Below are 19,194 nucleotides of genomic sequence, written 5' to 3' on the forward strand. Positions count from 1 at the left end.
CCCCCTCCCCCCCCCCCCCCAGCTTATAGCTTTTTAGCTTATAAGCACTTTTAGTTTGAACAAAGCTTTTACTAGTTTATCCTTAATAATAATTTTTAATTCACAAAATATTTTACCCAAAATAAATTTCCTAACTTTCCGTTCATTTCATATATTCGTTGATTATTTTCTTTACAAAGAAACTTTTTAATATATGATCTTTTGTAAAGCTTTTAAGGGTATTTTAATCATTTTAATAAAATAACAGCTTATCAGCATTTTTCTACCAAACACATCAACTGATTATTATAAGTTTCAGTATGTCTATCTAAACACGTAAATACTTATTTAAAAAATCAATTTCAGCATTAAAAATACTTTTAAGCAAATTTAAGCTTATCAGCTATTTATAATGGGCTAATCCAAACGGCAATATAAAAAAGACCATCAATAAGCAGAGCACTTAGATTTATAAGCTCCAATCTATATATATAATAAAGTTGGGAAAATGAAAGATGATGTGGCATATTTCTTTGGCCAAGGATCACATTTATCTTTTTTCTTAGATTTTACACCATTTTCCTTATTTTTGCATTTAATATTTGCTAACAATTAAGTATGCTTTATTTGCTTTTTTCATCATTAATATACTATTCATCTATTTTCCTATAACGTTTCTATACCTTTCTTCCGTTACATTTTACCCTTCACTTAAATCTCATAATTATTACTATTTATTTCTTTCCTTTAAATCTTTCTATTTTCTTTCTGTGCATTAGCTTTTTTTGCATAACTCAAAAATAATTCCACTGCTCAAGGACTGTTGCAATAAAGGTATTTTGCTCTCCCAAAAATCTAATTCTATTCCTATATTATTTTGTAACTTCATTTGGTTTACTCGATATCATCTGAAATTATAGTTTGTGCAATGTTTATATTTATGTTTGATTTCTTCAATTGCGTTTCAATTTGGATGTAGTAACTTCAGCCTTTCTTTGTTTTATTTCCCTCTCTAAGAGTGAAAATAAAAATGGAGAACAAGAGACTATGGTTAGCAAGAAATTGGTAGAATAATACCAGGTATATCACTATTTTCCTTTAAAATAATTTGGTAATTTACTTTATAGTTGTGGCAAGTAATTCGGTAATTCCTTTTGAATTTCTCCATGGAAAGGGAGAAGCAAAAAATATGTTGTAATTGTAGTGACCTAAAAGAGTAATTTACATGTGCTTCTTTGCTTTTTCTATCCAGTGCAATGGGTTTCTCAAGTTTTGTAAATTTCTAATTTAGTGAATGTAGTAAAATTAAAGAGTACACATTTCTTTAAAAAAAAAAAAAAAGTTGATTATTTATAGATGCAAATGTTATATAAAAAGTTCGGGTACCAAAATATTTTTGGTTTATTATCGATAATGTAAATAGAATGGTTGTTGTGGATTCAACCTTTCATATTCTATATTTATGGAATAAAGAATTTCTACCGTTGCAATGGCTTTTCTACCTGCAAATTTCTTCCCTTATCTTCTAGCCATTCATATTACTTCTTCAATTCTTATTTTCATTAAGAATATGTAGAGTTCAGCTTTTGCATTGGCTGTGTTTCAACGAAACTTAGACTCATTTTTCTTTTGGGAATTACTATTTTATGACTATTTTATAAGTGATAAAGAAAATTAATTAATTCTGGTGTTAACAGAAAGCGCCAACATTAAATTATTAAAATAACATTATGAGAATGATATTGAAAATAAATTAATGATACCACTAGGCACTAGCTGTGTTGCAAGATGTATGAAGTCGGGTAAGATGACTTCAAATTTGCTCAAGTTTAACGAGCAATTTGCGAGGTTGAACATTTTTTTTAGAAGTATAAGAAATGCATATTAATCTATCTATCTATATTATTATAAAAGCATGAATACAAAGTCGGTTTACAAAAATAACCTTATAATATTAAGCATAATAACTCATAATAAAAGGATATAACCGAAATTCTAGATATTAACATTATAATCCTATTAGTTTTAGGACATAATACTACACGTTAGAATCCTACACGATACCAAAACAACTTATAAAAGGAATTGTAGCAACTAAGCGGCAGAATCACTTATATGGACGTTCTACCTTTTGTTTAATCTCTATGCAAATATAAATATTTCGCACATAAAGTAAAATCATAGAAGAGAAACTAATTGGAATTTGAAGATCACTATTCAATAATCGGATCTTGTGATAGAATGATAAACGAGAAGTCGAGAACCTAATTTTTATCCAAATTTTAAGGTTATTAAATACAAATGGAGGACAAGTTATTCACCCAAATCACTTTTACTCTTATCTATATCTATATATATGTCTATGTCTATCTATATCAATATTATTATAAGAGCATGAATAAAATATTGGAGTACAAAAATAACATTTTAATATTAACCATAATAACTCACAATAAAAGGACATAATCAGAATTCTAGACATTAGCCTTGTAATCCTATTAGTTTTAGCCTTTTAGGACATAATACTACACGTTAAAAATCCTACATGATAACCTTTAAGAAACCTATTAGTATAATTTTTTGGCATAAATATATAATACTACATGTTAGAATGTACACCTAATACGTTTAGGAACATGTTAAATTTTCTATTAGTATAATTACTTTGGGGATATGGACATATTTTTAGCCATGTAATCCTATTACTTTTAGGATATACTTCTTAAAAAATTTCTATTAGTAATTTAACTTAAAAACGTATTATATTGTCCAAATCCATTTAGAAACATGAGAGTCTATATCTATCTATCTATATTATTATAAAAGCACGAATGTTCTATGCTAAATGTCGAACAACAAAAATATCCCTAAAATATTGATTGACATTTATACCCTTAATTGTTTACATTAGTGTTTACGGAAAATCGTATGAAAAGGACAAAACTAGAAATACTACACACTAGGATAGGTACTTGTAATAGAATCCATTGCAAATCAGGATCTCTTCAGCGGCGGTGATTTATTACAACACTAAGTGCACAAATTTTGGTGGATTTGAATGTTCTATTATATGCAAAATATTAATTAATATTTGAAGAGATTTAACTTCCATTTTTTATTCATGGTATCTTTATTTTCCATGCAGAATCCCAAATTAATATATATTTATATTATAAATTTTCTACCTAATTCAATAAGAAAAGATTAGTAATCAAAATTTTAGTTGATTATAAAATTATAAATATTAAAAAATAACTTAAATGGCTAATTTATTCTATTATATGCATAATATTAATTGATTTTTGAAGAGATTTGACTTCCGTTTTCTATACATGGTATTTTTATTTTCCATACATAATCCCAAACTAATATATATTTATATTATATACTTCCTACCTAATTCAATAAGAAAACTAGAAAAGATTAGTAATCAAAATTTTAGTTGATTATAAAACTTTAAATATTAAAAGAATAAATTAAATGATAATTTTATTCGATGCATAATTTATTTTTAAAAGGCAAAAAAAATAAACGATATTATATTTCATTAAAGGCATTCGTGTTTTTAATATAGTCTGTATCTATATCTATCTATATTTATCTATCTATCTATATCTATCTATCTATATTATTATAAAAGCACGAATGTTTCATGCTAAATGTTGAACGACAAAAGTAACCTTAAAATATTAATCAACTTTTATACTCTTATATTTTGTTAAAAAGATAGTTCCATATTGAATAAAATAATAATATCTAATTAATTTGCCTAATATTTATGAATCTAATACCAACTAATGATAGAATTTCTCAATGTACGTTACCTCCTGCCATCATCCACATTAGAGGCGCATCCGGGATTTAAATCTTATGGGTTCAACTTTTAAGGTTTTTAGCATTGAACCCATTATATTTTTAAAGTTATTGGTTCATATCCGCTACTTTTGTAATTTTAATGAATTTTTACATATAAATTTTTACTCCGCATCGAAAGTTATGGGTTCAGTTGATCCCGTTAGTTGTTCACTACATCCGCCTCTGATCCACATCTCCTACACAGTTATACCAACAATCTCCTATATTATTCTTTTATTAAATGACCAAATATTAAAACTTTGAGTTGGACAATATCAATCAAACCATGCTCATTATGATTATTTTTTAAAATTTTAATTTGAAACTCTTTCATAAATAATTGACTTAAAAATCTCGTGCAACGCACGAACATAGAAACTAGTTCTATAAAAAAGTTAAAGTAGTACATAACAACANAAATGGAAAATTAAGTTTAAATCTAGAATTTTGGATTGGGTCTGATATTGCTCACACGAATGAAGGCCCCATCGGCAACCTAAAAAAAAAATTGTCGGCAGCAGCCCCATATCGATGTTAATTGCATTCTACTATGAGGAGATAATTGAAGAAGAGAGAAAATTTAATAAATTTGAAGTGGAAGAAATCCCTAATTTTATATTAAGTGGAGGTACTTTTAGGAAAATCATAGATAATTATGCATTTAAGATTCTCATAACTATAATCACAATCCCTAATTTTACGTTAATCTAATTAAGAGGGTAAAAGATTGTACTAGTTGTATATTATGTTATTATTTTAAAATAATTGTAACTTTTATAAATAACTCTTCAAACGCTTGTATTCTGGGTAAATTTCTCTTTTCGCAAATGGCCATTTTTACTATGAGATTTTTACATTCCTATGTCATATAGTAAACTATATTACCCTCCATTCTTAACTTTTAATATAATTACCTTTTATATACCTAATTACCATTTATGTACATTTTAAGGGTTTAATGGTATTAATTAGCCTCCTAATTTAACTCTACCGTATATTCCCACTCCCCCCAAGTTTCTCTCTCCAAATCCCACCCCCTCACCCACGTATCAACCACACCCCACGATTTCCCCCTCAATCACCCACTATTTCCTCTTCTAAAACCAGCGAAAATCTGTAACCCCTCCACCATTGACAACCATTAAAAAGCTTTGAAGCTTTGAATTTGAATTTGGGTTTCAAAAGACATTGTTTGTTTGGATTGGATGTTGTTGCAAAGAATTGATAATTCTTTCTACGTCTTTCTCTATCTCTTAATCCCAAATTTTAGTAATATAAAGCAAAGGAAAAGAGAGCAGCAATTCCACCATTGACAGCCATTAAAAAGCTTTGAAACTTTGAATTCGAATTTGGGTTTTTAAAAAATATTATTTGTTAGGATTGAATGTTGTTGCAAATAATTGGGAATATGGTTTGGAGTTTATATCTCAATTTTAAGGGGTTTTGGTGAAGATTAGACTTGGTTTTGGCTGAATTTCAGATTGAAACTCAAAGAAGAAGAAGAAGACATGGCATACATTATATTGCAGAAATTATAGTAAAATTGTAGAAAAATTATAGAAAAATTGTATTCTGTTGTTTATTTATTTTTCTTTTATTCATTTAACTATTGTATGAAAGTTGGACAACATTGTATAAAAATTATATTTAAGTTGTATGATATTGTAGTTGTATATAACTGAGTAGAAATAATGTACTAAAATTNATAAATTTTTACTCCGCATCGAAAGTTATGGGTTCAGTTGATCCCGTTAGTTGTTCACTACATCCGCCTCTGATCCACATCTCCTACACAGTTATACCAACAATCTCCTATATTATTCTTTTATTAAATGACCAAATATTAAAACTTTGAGTTGGACAATATCAATCAAACCATGCTCATTATGATTATTTTTTAAAATTTAATTTGAAACTCTTTCATAAATAATTGACTTAAAAATCTCGTGCAACGTAGAAACTAGTACATATATACATGTCTATTATATGATTATGAAGATTTTGTGCTAGATATTGCACATTAAAATCTAAAAAATGAGATTTAAATATTTGAGAAAGAACAAGCAACCTTGAGAAATTATTTATTTAGGGCTTATCGATTTGGTCAAAAAGTACCACCTCCGGCATCACCAATTGGAGGTCTTAGAGACATGCGACCATAAAAACTTTTGTATATTTAATTTTCTTAGAAAATTTTTATATTTTATTTGTTGTATTGCATTGGGTTTAATATTTATAGAAATTTAGATGGTATGGAATACATATATAATAAAATTATGACTTTAATGATATTTTTTATCATCGCGCGAAGCGCGAATAGATTCACTAGTGACAAAATAAAGGTACTTAAATTACTATATAAGAAAAAACTTAAAGATCAATCAAAACCAAACAAATTCTGAAAAGAAAACATCAAGAAGATCTAACTCAAAACCAAAAAAAGAAGACAAACAATAGGAGATAGCTAGACAGTTTTAATTCTAAACGCGATAAAAAGGAAACACTGTTATTAAGTCAATCAAAGGCCCAAGCATTTTCTTTACGGATTTGCTCCTCTTCTTCTGGTGTAAAATCATTCTTGATGTTAAATGCTTTACGTATTTGCTCTGGCGTTTTCCCTTTGATCCTGTCAGCAGTTTCTTGACACAATATATCCAACAACTCCTTATCATTAAGATAATTAGCAGCTAAAATTAGATCATACAACTCCGTGTAATTCAGCACCTTCACATAATTCTTGTCAAAATCCTTCAACTCGTCCTCTTTGACGCCTTCCTCGGAGTGTTTTTTCCAGTATTCAATCACTTTGGTCATTGTTTTGCTATCGACATTAGGCAGAGGAATGGCGTTTGAAGCGCAGTCATCTTCCACCATGTTTTTGATGGCTTCTGACCTCACGGCCACTGCCTCCTCAAGTTCGAATTCCTCGCCGTCGCTTGTCTTTAAGACTAAGAGCTTTATGGAAGACATTGTGAAGGTGAAAAATCTGAATGTGGTGTACTTGTTTTCTTGAGAGAGCTTTGAATGATTTCAATGAATGAGGAATTGAAGGGCTTTAGTTTGTTTTTATAGAGTACTAGGGGTTTTAGTATCCTAGTTGAAGTAGGAAAGTCAAAACGGCAAAAAGAAAATATGGAAAATTTGCATAAACCATGTCAGAGTAGGAAAAGTATTCTTTTTCCTTTTCCGGGAATATAATGAACTCTAGCTTAAAGTTAAGAATTCAAAAAAAACCATATCAAATAAGGAGAATGAAGTATTTTTTTTTTTAAAATAGTTATCTTATTCTGAATATAATGAAAGGTTTACAGGAAGATTCGAGAGTTTTGTCCTTTTGATTTCTTCTGAAATATTTATCTTATGTGATGAAGGAAATTTAGCAATTCACGGCTTATTTGTTCATGTTTTAGGAATCAACATTGACATATAAGTTAACATAGATAATCAAAATTAGCAAAAAATAAAAAATATTATTAGAAAATATTCGTTGATAGATGAAAGTGACGCCATATATACATTTTAGGTGTACTTTGTAGATAAAAAAATCATATAAATACTTTTAGATTTAAAACCGCCTAAAAATGTTAGAGATTGAAGCAAAAAATGCAATGTTTGTTTATTCCTAGTAATATAATTGATAAAACTCCATAACTAAGCAGATCAATGAAGGTTATGGAGAGAGAGACGGAAGTTTCTAGATCTATTATTTCTTCAAGTCAGAAAAATAAAAATAAAAAAATATGTTCTATACAAAAGAGTATATCTTCTATCTATATGGGTCAGCCCATAACTCACTACAAACATAAAAAAAGAAGAAGGGATTTTTACATATCTATACACTATTGAAAACTTTATTACCTTCCCTACTCAAGTTTTACTTTAATTACATCCTATATACAAAATCACCAATTATATACACTTTAGGAATTAAATGAGTATCGCTTCATATTAGGAATCAATTATTTCCAATCCTTATTCTCTCTCTCCCTCCTGCACTCTCTCTCTCTCTCTCTCTCTCTCTCTCTCTCTCTCTCTCTCTCTCTCTCTCTCTCTCTCTCTGTCTGTCTGTCTCTCTCTCTCTCTCTATCTCTCTCTACGTCTCTCTCTATCTCTCAATTCCTAATTTCAGTAATGTAGAGCAAAGGAAAAGAGAGCAGCAATTCCACCATTGACAGCCATTAAAAAGCTTTGAATTCGAATTTGGGTTTTCAAAAAATATTATTTATTTGAATTGGGTGTAAACAATTGGGAATTCTCTCTACGTCTCTCTCTATCTCTCAATCCCTAAATTTAGTAATGTAAAACAATGAAAAAGAGAGCAGCAATTCCACCATTGACAGCCATTAAAAAGCTTTGAAGCTTTGAATTCGAATTTGGGTTTTCAAAAATCATTATTTGTTTGGATTGGGTGTTGTTGCAAACAATTGGGAATATGATTTGNAAACTTTTGAATTCGAATTTTGGGTTTTTAAAAAATATTTATTGTTTAGGATTGAATGTGTTGCAATAATGGGTAATATGGTTTGGAGTTTATATCTCAAGTTTTAAGGGGTTTTGGTGAAGATTAGACTTGGTTTTGGCTGAATTTCAGATTGAAACTCTAAAGAAGAAGAAGAAGACATGGCATTACATTATATTGCAGTAAATTATAGTAAAATTGTAGAAAAATTATAGAAAAATTGTATTCTGTTGTTTATTTATTTTTCTTTTATTCATTTAACTATTGTATGAAAGTTGGACAACATTGTATAAAAATTATATTTAAGTTGTATGATATTGTAGTTGTATATAACTGAGTAGAAATAATGTACTAAAATTATAGATAAGTTGTATAATATATAATTTATTGTATGAAATTTGTTTTTACTATGTATAAATCATATACAAAATATACAAAAGACATATTGTATAAAGTTTGTATTTAAGTTGTATGTTATTGTAGTTGTATTTAACCGGGTAGAAATAATGTGTGAAAGTTGTAGATAAATTGTATAATATATAATTAGTTGTATGAAATTTATTTTACTATGTATAAATTAGATACAAAATATACAAAAGACATTGTATAAAATTTGTATAAAAATTGTATTTAAGTAGTATTATATTGTAGTTGTATATAACTGGGTAGAAATAATGTATGAAAGTTGTAGATAAATTGTATAATATATAATTAGTTGTATGAAATTTATTTTTACTATGTATAGATCAGATACAAACTATACAAAAGACATATTGTATAAAATTTGTATAAAAAATTTATTTAAGTTGTATGATATTGTAGTTGTATTTAACTGGGTAGAAATAATGTATGAAAGTTGTAGATAAATTGTAGATAAGCTGTAGATAAGTTGTATAATATATAATTAGTTGTATGAAATTTGATACATGTGAGTATTGAAATTTATTTCGTATAATAATCTAACAAGATGACGATTATTTTACTTATTATTTTAGTTTAGTCGTCTATTCTAGAATGGAATAGGAAGAAATAGAAAGAATGACGACGATGAAGATGAATAAGTTGACCGTCCAAAAAGAGAAGATTTTACGCTTTCATCAAAATTTATAACATTAGTCTCAAAGAAAATTCTAACTACATGTTAGGAACAAAAAATTTCAAAGTACAACTTGCATTTACTCATACACTGATGACAGTTTATAACATGAAGTATCTAAGCTTATAGATACGTACATAAACTGCGTCGAACGTCTTATGGTAGCACATATATATTTAATGAAGTTGCATCGATAATTTATAACCAATTTTTCTGTATTTGGATTCCATTAATATTGCTTGGTGCTATTCCTATATGCATTCATGACCTTATTCTGAAATGACATTACTGTATATAATTTGATAAATGTTGGCTGATGCTTATGAGATCTGCTATAAGGAAAAAGAGAAAAAAAAATCAAAAGTAGCAGAAAACAGTCTTTGTTAGTGGAGATTGAGGCTCAAGATCAACGTAACTGGGAAGATCCAGAGAGTGTGGCTATTTCAAATGTGATGTCCGTAGGAAAGAGAAGAGGAGAAAACAAAAAGGAAAAGGGTGTAGTTAAATCCCTTGATTGAAGGCACTAATAATGGATTGGGAGCCTTTTAAGGTGGAATGTACATATTTTGTAGATAAAACTTGTGTAGGTAGGGTAAATAACAAAACATGGACAATTTTGGTAATAAAGTTTCCAATAGTGTATAGGTATGTAAAAAAAAATCCCTAAAAACAATGCAATGTGGGCTCGGGGCCCAATAGTAAAAGAAATTTCATGACCCAAAATCCGCTAAGGGTCGTGATGGCACCGGACACCATTGTCAGGCAAGCCAACACCAAATAACTAGTAATTCCTCGTTTTAGATATTTCTGAAATCATTTCTTTTATACATTTAAACAATAAATAATAAATTTCACTAAATAAATAATGATACCTTTAACAATTTTAAAATACTAAATAATCCCGCATACATCCCAGAACCCGGTGTCACAAGTGCATGAACAATTTCAAGGAAATAATATAGTACAATAACTATCCGGAATACAAATTGGACAGTAGAGAAAATACAATACAGTACTCTAAAAGAGACTCTGCTGGCTGCGGGCCGTCTCAAGAAATGCAACTCACCTAAGTCTCCATATCAACCATGCCGCTGCGCCGGACGAGGTAACTAGACGTACATGTGCTTGTGCAACAAAAATGCACAGCAAGTGTAGCATGAGTACAAAAACAACGTGTACTCAGTAAGTATCCCGTCTAATCTCGAAGAAGTAGAGACGAGAGGTCGACTTCGACACTTACTAGTGGTCCAATAATAATATACCAATAGTATAATAAATCAAGAATTTTTATAAACAAGGTTGTAACTCAATAGAATGAAGCAAGTAAACAATTCTTTTATTCATAGGAAAATTTCCAAATTCGTTTTCATCATTTATACTGGGAAAGCAATATCCTCATTTATACATATCAAGGCAAGCAATACAAGCATGCTCAAATCATGCCGAGGTAGTACGGCCCGATTCAACAATATTTAAACTCTGCACTGCCAGAGGGTCGAATGGCGCGAACCATAGATGCATCTATTACCTCGCTCGCGAATCATACATGCGATGTGGTCAAATATAAATAAACAATCACCCTGCTCGCGAATCATACATACGACGCAGGTATACATAGAAACAAACATTCAAACAGCCAATCAAGACTTCATCAGGGAAACAATTATTCAAGGAGGTGTAAATTTCTCTTTTACAAGTCAAGAAAATGAAGTTTAACTCATTTAGAAAGTCATTTGCCACTTCGATATGATTTAAGCAATTTAAACTATCAATAAGGTTACAATTATTACAAGTAAAGCATGCTTTTGGGTCCTAGACTACGCGGATATAAGCATAATAGTAGCTACGCACGGACTCTCGTCACCTCGTGCGTATGTAGCCCCCACAAATAGCAGCACATATCCAATTAATTCACCTATGGGGACAATTCCTTCTTACAAGGTTAGAAAGGAGACTCACCTCGCTCCGAAGTTCCATAACCGGCATTCCGCGCGCTTCCGAAGACTCAAATCGACTCATAACGCTCCAAAACTAGCCAATAATTACGTAAACCCATTAATATATGTTCAATTACTCATAATAATCCAGTTTATAACATTTTCAAACCCCGATCAAAAAGTGGACAAAATCGCCCTGGGCCCACGTGCCTGGATTCCGAAATTTTTCGAAGATAAAGTTTGCCCACAACTGCACGAACTCAAATATATAATTTACTCTCAATTTCATGACCAAAATCGTGGTCAAAATCCAAAAATACCAATTTTCTAGGTTTTTTTTTTCAAACCCCAAATTTCTACAAATTTCCATACTTTAATCCTTATCTAAATCATGTATTTAACTTTTAATGAGTGGGAACAACTTACCTTGTGATACCTGAAGAATTTCTTCCCTTGAAGCTCTCCAAAATCGCCCACACCAAATGAAAATGGGAGAAAAATGTCCAATTTCCCGATTTAAAAGAACACACTGCCTCTAGCATTTCCGCACCTGCGGTCACTTGATCGTTTCTGTAGTTCCGCAGGTGCGGCCCCACTACCGCATCTGCGGTCCTTCACCAGACTGCCCTTTCCGTTTCTGCGCCTCACCTAGCGCAGGTGCGGTCCCGCTTCTGCAGCTATATGACCGCATCTGCGGTCTCTTCACTTCTAGCCCAACAACGCATATGCGCCCCCATGGCCGCTTCTGCGATCCGCACCTGCGGCCCAGGCCTCGCAGGTGCGGTTACACTAGAAGGCAGCAGTTGTGCTTCTTCTTCAAATTCTAAAATTGATCCGTTAACCACCCGAAATCCACCCGAGGCCTCCGAGACCCTATCTAATCATACCAACTAATCCCAAAACATAATGCGGACCTGCTCGAGGCCTCAAATCACATCAAACAATGCTTAAACCATGAATCCCCTTCCGATTGACCTCAAATTTTGCATACAAGTCATATTCGACGTTGCGGACCTACTCCAACTTCCGGAATCGGAAGCCGACCCCGATATCAAAAAGTCCACTTCCGGTCAAACTTCTAAAAAACCTCCAAATTTCTAACTTTCGCCAAATGACTCCAAAATGACCTACGGACCTCCAAATCCACTTCCGATCGCGCTCCCAATACCAGAATCACCATACGGAGCTATTCCCAGACTCTGAATCCTAAACGGAAATCGATAACACTAAAATGCACTTCAACCCAAACTTACGAAAATCTTCCAAAATGCTAAATTACACAATAGGCGCCGAAACGCTCTCAGGTCATCCAAAACCCTATCCGGACATACGCCCAAGTCCAAAATCATCATACGAACCTGCTGGAACTTTCAAATCCTGATTCCGAGGTCGTTTACTCAAAAATCCAATCTTAGTCAATTTTTTCCAACTTAAAGCTTCCGAAATGAGATTTTTCTTTTCAAATCAATTCCAAACTTCCCAAAATTCAATTCCGGCTACGCGTACAAGTCATAATACCTGAAGTGAAGCTGCTCATGGCCTCAAACTGCTGAACGACGCGCTGGAGCTCAAAACGACCGGCCGGGTCGTTACATTCTCTCCCACTTAAACATACGTTCATCCCCGAACGTGCTGAGAACTGCACCGGAGTTGTCCGAAATCACTGATTAGCACCTCGTGCACCTACCCGTGCTACCACAACTCAGTTGAGCACATCATCTCGATCAATTCTGAAGATAACCCCTTTTATTTAGGCAAATGGGCTTTAGAGACCAATTTCAACATCCGAAATTCTCCGCCAGGCCTGCTTTTAATATATGAACACCGTATCAATCACTACACGATGTACTAGAACACAATTGCATACCTCTGCTGAATTCTTACCATACACCACATCATTCAAAGGACCATAACAACTTCTCTGATCATGATACTCACAATGCACCTCATGACATATATAAGTCTTGTTCCAACTCTTAGAATACCGCCACGACAGAAGAGACGTGTAGAAATTCATAACGAACTGTCGAGTCAACAAATCGTTGAGTCTATACTCCTGACAAGAATCATTACCTCATTCTGAACCAAATAATGGTGTTTGCTCCTTAATATACTTAAAATAATCCGACTGCACTGATCCGAGATCCAATAACCTTGTCTCACCCAGTACGAACTGCTCAGGCAACAAGCCACCCCAGACCTGACCAAAAGTCTCATATGATGCCACAATGTGCCAATAGGCTACCAACTCGAACGTGATACATAAGAAAAACGAACTCTAGAAGGGACCACTCAACTCACGCAGCTAATATGACCCTTCCTCAGAAAGTGGAAAACAAAACACACAAAAATTAGAATATAGAAAACTGTACTCAACATCATACCGTTGCGGCGTGCAACCCGATCCAAATAACATGCCCGTGGCGGCGTGCCACCCGATCCACATATAGAACTCACATAAGGAGATATATACCGAGCTAAATTGCTCATCATTACTAAATACTGAATATCGGTTGCAAGCACGCTAAGTGCATAATACCATTCCTGGGGAGACATATAGCGCCATAAGCTAACAAACTCAAGCACAATTGAGGTGCAATATGTAATCTGAATCACAAGAGCCATCCTGCTCACATAACAACATCGCTACGTCGAACCTCAATGCATAAGAAATTCATCAAGCCGTTTCACAACTCACGCGGCCCAATATAGCATTACATGAAATAGCCGACAACGTAATAGCATCCAATGTCCGAATACTCCTTCATAAGGAGCGCTTTGCTGAAATGAATACATCCGGCCCGATATAGAGCCCACCTTCATGTTTAAATCCATCCACAGACCTCAAGCCGATTCTGATCGCACTACACTAGACAAATAACCTTCCAAGGGTCCGTAAATACCCCTTTTTCCTATAACTCACAAGAACAACCATCATAACCGGAGTAAACCTCCACAATCCACAACCCAATAAACTGTGTGCCCTTCAGGCATGAATTCTAAAATTAGCGGTATCACCATAATCTTCATACTAGGTTTAAACTTCCAATCGCTCAAGTGACTGCATGTCACACTCATACAATCTCCCCGTGAGACACACTCCCACGACCTTCTGCACCAGATAACAAGTCTGCACATCCATACCACCGGCCGCACTAACGCTGTAAAGCACGACAAGAATCCCTAACCAGGTTGTAAAGCCTCTTTCACAAAACACCGACCTCAGGTGACGGTGAAGACAATACCAGCTTATTCTAAACATTCAAATCCCATTCCCGCTCATCCGAGCTCGTGACATCCTTGCCAACACCGAACCGCAACCTCGATTCCTCACTTCCAAATTTTTATACCACTCACTGCACCTACATGCCAATATGCGGTAGTAATAGAATTCCATCATAACTCCTGAACCACTAATAGGGTACACACTTCGCCATACAGAAACCTTTTACTTAACTCATTCTAAGAGAACCATAGCAACACGCGAGTGAATTCTCATAACCGTAGAACTTTCAAATCTTCAAGTAGTGGTCTAACCCATCATGACCCTTCCGGGATCCACCTACACATAACAGGCCATAATACTTGAATACTTCCAAATAAAATCAATTATGGCGGTCGTCGAGCCTCGCACATACCGCCACCACTATGCCAATTCAACCATGGCTAACCAATCTATCTTCTCCTAATTCATCCTTAACTTGCCTTAGAGATAATAATAGCTCCATTCCTTAAATTACCAACCTAAATCCGCACTCACCTTGAGTGACCCCATTCCACGAGACCACACTGTCTCCAAACCCATGAACCGTTTCATACCTTCCTTGTACGCACATTTGCATCTTCAACTGATACACCCGTTCCGATAATTCCTTTATGAATCCGAAGTATTTTTCTCTTTTTCCTCCCAATGCTACACTACAAGTTGAAAACATCATAGAACATTCTGAGCCTCTTATCATAATCTGCTACAAAAGTTCAATTCTTAACTATACTGCGGGCTTGAATCCCTAGGCACCGCATTTTTTTTAACCTTTGAATTCACTAGGACCGTTGTTGAGAGTCACCCACTCTGGCTTGGTCCCGAATGTAATCAACTCCAAAGCTCAGCTGGCACTTGAACAGCCATCTCCATGAAGCACCCGATTGAATCACTTCCTTGTAAATCACCTCCGTACGAGACACAAATCCCGAGTCTTCCCAAAGCCTGAACATGAGCCTATAAGGAAAACTATAGCACCCTATACCAATTCCTTTGCTCAATTTACCACTTATGTTCTTTTCCCTTAGCCGAAATAACTTACCAATACGACGATAACCCGAAACCTCACAAGAAGATAACCATACCACCCAATCGTAGGCGGTGGGACTCTACCACTTAGCTTGAAGCCATCATTACACAACTCTAGAACCCAACAAGATTCTTTCTTCATTGTTGACATGATCTAGCACAACCAACCCGCCAAATTCCTCGAAATCTTTCTGTAGAACCCTTCATGAATACTCTGAATCTCTAGCAATATTCACGTATTCGACTTCTTACAGGATAGCCGATAGAATTCTTCGCCTAAGCTTCGTTAACAGCACGCGACCGCTAACCTGCTCACAGGAGATAACCTACCAGTGGAAATTACACGCCGGCATTTTCCAAGGTTGATGCACGGGGTACGATCACTATGACATCAATAACCCATCCTGAGCCCGTGCTCATTCACCAACTATACTAGTCCGTTCACTCCTCATGGACATCACTGCATGTGCGACAATTTCTTCCGATTCAAAGTCATGTTGTATCCTTCTTCATATCAAGCAACTCCTTCTTGTCGTATCAAATCTCCCGCCGTATAATAGCCGATATTTCAATTCAAGTCCGTAAACCCAGTCGCGGTCCACCCCGAATCCGAACTCACTCTAGACTTTTCCTCCGGGGGTGTAGTCATCCTACCACAGAATCCATACGCTACTCTGCCACTCTCCCACTTTGGTCAAACTCACTCCCTAAGCAACTGCTCGGCTCCTGTTTTCCACACTAGGATTTCTAGAAGTTTAATCACCATAAGACACTTCCCACATGTCCTTCCTCGTCCTTCACCGCCCAGTTGTTGCCTTAAGTAAACATCTATATCTTTAGCACTTGCACCAACTGATCGTTACTACTTTAAACCTTTTCGAAGATCATCTTTATCGAGCCGTCGACATTAGAAATACCGATTCAATTCTGAACCACCGCACACCGCGATCTCTACAGTCGTTCCCTGACACCATTTCACAATACCCTGCCTAAAGGCGAATTGTAGAAGATCATAACACCGGCGAACTTTACACATTCAATCGAGGACGACGACACCATGTCGCAGATAAAAATTCCACCACACTTGAAAACACAAAGTCTCGTTACTCTATCAACCCAAATCTGATCATTTATAGTTTGATTGTCTTTCCTCCACTGGAAATAAAATACCGAATCCTTGAATCGTGCTCCGAGTAAACCTCCTTCCAAGTTATTCACTGCCCCGACACATAGACAAGCATTCTACCCTCGCATCAATACTGCGTGATAACCGTTCATAAGCATCATAGCAACCTGTGCATAACCTCGAAGCTCTCAGAGGTGCAGCTACCGAGCTAAAATGACATAATACCCTTCCGCAAGGCGACAACAATAGTCCAACCAACTATGCCGAGAGAAACATCCCGCACCACATCTGTAGTACCATTAAAATTCCTAAATTCCAATTTATAATAGGCGCTTCGCGTCGCATAAGATTGAGTAGGAAGGAAACAAGGGCATAAGCCTCAAAGGAAATCAAATCGCACGATGAGGAATCAAGAAGGGAAGTGCTCCTAACAGCCCTGTAGCCTCTCGAAGATAAGTACAGACGTCTCCATACCAATCCGCGAGACTCTACTAGACTTGCACATGACTCGTGAGACCTAAGGAAACCTAGTGCTCTGATACCATGTTGTCACGACCCAAAATCTGCTAAGGGTCATGATGGCGCCAGACACCATTGTCAGACAAGCAACACCAAATAACTAGTAATTCCTCGTTTTAGATATTTTTGAAATCATTTCTTTTATAAATTTAAATAATAAATAATAAATTTCACTGAATAAATAATGATACCTTTAACAATTTTAAAATACTGAATAATCCCATAGACATCCCAAAACCCGGTGTCACAAGTGCATGAGCAATTTCTAGGAAACAATATAGTACAATAACTATCCAAAATACAAATTGGACAGTAGAGAAAATACAATACAGTACTCTGAAAGAGACTCTGCTGGCTGCTGGCTGTCTCAAGAAGTGCAGCCCACCTAAGTCTCCGTATCAACCATGCCGCTGCGCCCGACGAGGTCACTGGACGTACATGTGCCTGTGCAACAAAAATACATAGCAAGTGTAGCATGAGTACGAAAACAACGTGTACTCAGTAAATATCCCGTCTAATCTCGAAGAAGTAGAGACGAGAGGTCGACTTTGACACTTACTAGTGGTCCAATAATAATATACCAATAGTATAATAAATCAAGGATTTTTATAAACATGCCTGTAACTCAATAGAATGAAACAAGTAAACAATTCTTGTATTCATAGGGAAATTTGCAAATTCATTTTCATCATTTATATTGGGAAAGCAATATCCTCATTTATAAATATCAAGGCAAGCAATACAAGCATGCGCAAATCATGCCGAGGTCGTACGGCCCGATCCAACAATATATAAACTGTGCACTGCCAGAGGGTCGAGTGGCGCGAACCATAGATGCATCTATTACCCCGCTCGCGAATCATACATGCGACGCGGTCAAATATAAATAAACAATCACCCTGCTCGCGAATTATACATGCGACGCAGGTACACATAGAAACACACATTCAAACAGTCAATCAAGACTTCATCAGGAAAACAATTATTCAAGGAGGTGTAAATTTCTCTTTTACAAGTCAAGAAAATGAACTTTAACTCTTTTAGAAAATCATTTGCCACTTCGATATGATTTAAACAATTTAAACTATCAATGAGGTTACAATTATTACAAGTAAAGCATGCTTTTTGGTCCTAGACTACGCGGACATAAGCATAATAGTAGCTAGGCACGGACTCTCGTCACCTCGTGCGTACGTAGCCCCCACAAATAGCAGCACATATCCAATTAATTCACCTATGGGGATAATTCCCTCTTACAAGGTTAGAAAGGAGACTCACCTCGCTCCGAAGTTCCGTAACCGGCATTCCGCGCCCTTCGGAAGACTCAAATCGACGCACAACGCTCCAAAACTAGCCAATAATTATGTAAATCCATTAATATATGTTCAATTACTCATAATAATCAAATTTATAACAATTTCAAACCCCGATCAAAAAGTGGACAAAATCGCCTTTGGGCCCACTTGCCCGGATTCTGAAATTTTTCGAAGATAAAGTTTGCCCACAACCTCACAAACTCAAATATAAATTTACTCTCAATTTCATATCCAAAATCGTGGTCAAAATCCAAAAATACCAATTTTCTAGGTTTTTCCTCAAACCCCAAATTTTTACAAATTTCCATACTTTAATCCGTATCTAAGTAATGTATTTAACTTGTAATGAGTGGGAACAACTTACCTTGTGATACCTGAAGAATTTCTCCCCTTGAAGCTCTCCAAAATCGCCCACACCAAATGAAAATGGAAGAAAAATGGCCAATTTCCCGATTTAAAAGAACACACTGCCTCCAGCATTTCCGCACATGCGGTCACTTGACCGCTTATGCGGTTCCGCAGGTGCGGCCCCACTAGCGCATCTGCGGTCCTTCACCAAGCTGCCTTTCCGCTTCTGTGCCTCACCTACCGCAGGTGCGGTCCCGCTTCTACGGCT

The 19,194-nt window shown here is 34.9% G+C and overlaps 1 protein-coding gene across 1 annotated transcript; it reads right to left on the reverse strand.

Annotated features, from left to right (window-relative positions):
* LOC109231820 (SKP1-like protein 1B) lies at positions 6,349-6,804 on the reverse strand. The gene has a single exon (XM_019397451.1). The coding sequence runs from the start codon at positions 6,802-6,804 to the stop codon at positions 6,349-6,351; it is 456 nt and encodes a 151-aa protein (XP_019252996.1).

Source organism: Nicotiana attenuata, chromosome 8, assembly GCF_001879085.1.
Source record: "Nicotiana attenuata strain UT chromosome 8, NIATTr2, whole genome shotgun sequence".
Taxonomy (NCBI): domain Eukaryota; kingdom Viridiplantae; phylum Streptophyta; class Magnoliopsida; order Solanales; family Solanaceae; genus Nicotiana; species Nicotiana attenuata.

Coding starts and splice junctions, on each gene's coding strand:
- LOC109231820 (XM_019397451.1), bottom strand. CDS start 6,804: ATGTCTTCCATAAAGCTCTTAGTCTTAAAGACAAGCGACGGCGAGGAA.